This window comes from Blastomyces gilchristii (genome assembly GCF_000003855.2).
Source record: "Blastomyces gilchristii SLH14081 genomic scaffold supercont1.11, whole genome shotgun sequence".
Taxonomy (NCBI): Eukaryota; Fungi; Ascomycota; class Eurotiomycetes; order Onygenales; family Ajellomycetaceae; genus Blastomyces; species Blastomyces gilchristii.
In genome coordinates, this window is record NW_003101672.1 from 398073 (window position 1) to 402188 (window position 4116).

Consider the following 4116-nt stretch of genomic DNA (forward strand, 5'->3'; position numbering starts at 1 on the left):
ATCTGTCAAGTTAACTATTATACATTCATCAATTTCAGATATGTAAAATCAGAAAATTTCAGCTCAGAATATAATAACTGTTTACAAATTGCAGTATTTTAACATCTTCTAATACTTTGAAATCATTTGACAATATCATGATAAAAGAAAAGAGAACACAGTCTTAAAGATAGACAGAAAAGAAGGTTGAGAGTGTATAAGAAGATGAAGAAGATATGTCATTCATAATAGTACATTCTGACAATTATTAAAAGATAAATAAGTCCTGGTCATGTTTTACAACATATTATACTTACTGCTAACAAACTGTCTGATATGAGTACTATAATAATACTTGTTATAAGAATGAGAAATCATTATCAGAAACATGTACAATGTAATAGATAAACAGATAGAAGATATTGAACAGAAGAAGAGACAGAAATCTTGAAGAAGATAATAATATTCAATAATAATAATGATAAAGAAGATGATTGAAGAATGAGAAAAGTTAGTGAATAAGTGATATAATATAGTGAAAGTTTCTTTGTGAGAATGTACACAGAACACTAGCTGAATCAGAGATAGGTCACATAATTGCAAACACTAGTGATATGCTAATCTGCATGAAGCTAGAATGTATATCATAATCACATGAGCATGACTGAATCTGATGAGAGAGAATGTGGCTCAGAAGAACATACAACTGTTGAATAATAACACAGCCGCTTCCGAACTTGCTTACAAATGTCAAGAGGTCATAGCGGCCACCAATTAATTTTCTTAAAGAATAATGTTATTGTGTTGTAATCTAACTACGCGAGTTACACTAAATAGATTGTGTGAGAGAGGTTGAACGTGGTTAGTTGTTGTTATCTAACTAGTAGCTAGTGGAAGCTAAATATATGTGTGTGGGTCACGTGGGTTAGGGCTTGTGTAGTAGCTCCAACACCCCCCCATGCTACGCAGGCCAGTTAATCCACGCAGTCAAAAGCGCCCAAATCATTCAAATCTGCAATAAAAATTAATTACAAAAAGTAGAGTCTAGTTTCCTCATAAGGACTAGCTCCATACATGAAAAACATAAAAAACATGCAAGAAGAACGCTCAAATCCATTCTTTCAGTATTGGTATTACCCCCAGTTGTTCTAACACCGCGGGATCTCATTCTTATTATTTTTGTGGTTTTCATCGTCATAGGCATAGGCATAGGTCATCGGCATAGGTCATCGGCATAGGTCATCGGCATAGGTCATCATATGGGCAATCGGTGGCCCGGCATCATATAGGCACTGGGGCCTGGCATCGTAGGCACTGTGGCCTGGCATCATATAGGCACTGGGGCCTGGCATCGTAGGCACTGGGGCCTGGCATCATATAGGCACTGGGGCCTGGCATCGTTACCGGTATTTCCATCGTTTTGGCGTCGATATTGGCGGTCATCATGAGCATCATTAGAAGACTTGCTCAGTATTGTAGCATACAGGTGTAGTGGCATCATCATCATTGACCTTCTTTCTATTCTTCCAATCTGCAGGTCGTTTCTCTGGGTGTTCAAACCAGCAGCTTGGTTCATCATGGCCTTCCATCTTGCAGGCAGTGCATTTCTTCTTGGTGTTCTTATTATCCTTCACATCCTTGGTGGCATCTTTGTTATTCTTTGTGTCATTTCTGGCATTTTTATCATCCAACGGCAGGCGGAGTAGTATATCCCTGCAGAGATCAAGGAAATCATCTTCTAGTGATGTGACATTATCATCCTTTGCTGCATAGTCCATGCGATCTCTGATAAAGGTTGACCACTTCTTGGTGAGGCCGTTGAGGAGCTTGTCGAAGAATATGAAGTTGGGGATATTAGCATATCCAAGGCAGATATACTCAACGCGGATTGCAAGCAGGCGTTCTATGAACAAGCAGTTGGAGCCATCATAGGTGGCAGTTGCACTGATATCATTGAATTCCTTGGACAGGCGGGCTCTGCGGATTTCCACCTGTTCTGAAAAGGATGCTGCTATGGCGTTCCATAGAGCAGCAGAACTTAGGAAATCTTGAGGTATAGTAAAAAGAGATTTGGCTTCAATAGAAACAGAAGACCATACAAAATTGTATAGCCAGGAGTTGCGTTCCTCCCAGAATCATTTCATATTCTTAGAGGCATTCTCCAAGGGCTTGCTAGTGAGGATATCTTCTGTATGAGATTGCTTGACAACAAGCAGGATCTCTTCCTTCCAAATGGGGTAATCAGATGTTGATTTGAGAAGACCTGGTTTTTGAAGGTATTTGACGCGTTCACGGAATTCTTGGAGGACTCTGCTCAGTGCAGGGGTATCCCCTTGATTCTGAAGGTAAGCAGCAAGATCAGAGCTTAGATCATTGTCATCATTGACAGTAGCTGTAGCAGTAGGATTGCTAGAAGCTCTCATCTGGCGTAGTTCTTCATCCATCTGGGCAATATGTCGCCTCAAGGCAGCAGCTTCATCAGCCATATTGTCGTTATCTTGATTATTGTTATTGTGTGGTGGTTTTCTCGCGGTTATTGGGGTTGGAAAGGATCCAGGTGCAGTAGTTTGATTCTCTGGAGTCTCTTCGCGGTTGATCGATCTTGTATTGACAGGCATTTGGTATGGGGTATTTGAATGAAAAAAGCAGCTATTTGAAAAGCTTATTGTATGATTATTGCATGGTTATAACACTTCGTAGAAGTGCAAGGGCTTCATAACCTGTGAGAGAGGTTGAACGTGATTAGTTGTTGTTATCTAACTAGTAGCTAGTGGAAGCTAAATATATGTGTGTGGGTCACGTGGGTTAGGGCTTGTGTAGTAGCTCCAACAGATTGAGGTGGCATGTGACTAGAGTAGATGTAGTAATCATCAACACTCTCTCTTACTACATCATGATCTATAATAAGCCGCCACCCGGGGCCTTCTCTATTCTCAAATCTTTCAAAAATGCAATAATAATTAATTATATCAATCAAATTCTGATTTTCTCATTAGAAAAGACATCTGTACAGCAATAACTGTAAAAATCAAGAAATACATGCAAAATTCATTGATCTGCTGTATCATTATTATTATTCAATCATTTCTTCTTCTCAATTTTCTGAATGTCAATTCTTTTGATAAAATCTTCAAATGCAGGCTTCATCAGTGACTTGATAAGACTGTCAGCTATATTCACTGTAGAATTAATATGTTTCATCATGATTTCTTCTTTTTCAATCAAATCACAGAGAATATGATATCTGATCTCAATGTAATATAATCTTTGTATTAAGAATTTCTTCTTTACTAGATCAATTGCTCTCTTATTATCAACTTATAGATATGAGTATATTTTCACTTTTTTATCATTCATCAATTCAGTATTATATAACATATTATTCAATCAGATTATCTCACAAGCTATCTCACTAGCTGTAATATACTCAGCTTCTGTAATTGATTTGATAATAGATGTCTGTCTCTGTGACTGTTATGAGACTGATAACTCATTAATTAATATAATATAGCTAATAGTCAATTTGTATTGAGAATCTGCCCCTGCTTAGTCTGAATTGCAGTATATTACAGAACTCAGATTCTTATCACTGATCTTCTTTCTGTATAATATGTTATAGTTTTTCATCTTCTTGACATAACATAGAACATGCTTCAACACTGTCTAATATGCTTTGTATAAATGTGAGTTAAAATGTAAGAGATAGTTAACTGTGAACATCAGGTCTGATCAGCTGCTTGAGATCAAATACTGCAATAATTTCAATTCTTGATAATATCTCATAGCTGTAAAGTTATCATTCAATTCATCATTCTCATCAGATGAAAATTTCAGTTATATACCTGTCATCATTGAGATCTCTGCAGGATTCATCTTATTCATACTGAAATCTTCAAGAATCTTCTCAATATAACAGCTTTGTGTAACTGCTAGATTGTCATTTCTCTGACATTTAATCTTTATTTCAAGATATAACTTAATCTCTTTAATATTCTTTATCTCAAATCTCTTTGCAATCTCTCTTAATACTCAGTTTAATTGCTATTCTTGAGATCTCATCACCTGACAATTATTGACATGCAATGTCAGATAGATCTTATGAACAGAGTGATATAGAAATTCATTATTATAAGATAA

The 4116-nt window shown here is 36.6% G+C and overlaps 1 protein-coding gene across 1 annotated transcript; it reads right to left on the bottom strand.

Annotated features, from left to right (window-relative positions):
* Positions 1 to 1433: 1433 nt before the first annotated feature.
* BDBG_17257 (uncharacterized protein) lies at positions 1434 to 2657 on the bottom strand (the record flags this gene model as incomplete). Its single annotated transcript, XM_031725021.1, has 2 exons — positions 2243 to 2657; positions 1434 to 2026 (listed from the first exon to the last, which is right to left on the bottom strand). Exons 1-2 carry the CDS (start codon positions 2595 to 2597, stop codon positions 1434 to 1436), a joined length of 948 nt encoding a protein of 315 aa, XP_031578920.1. The 5' UTR covers positions 2598 to 2657.
* Between the last annotated feature and the right edge of the window lie 1459 nt (positions 2658 to 4116).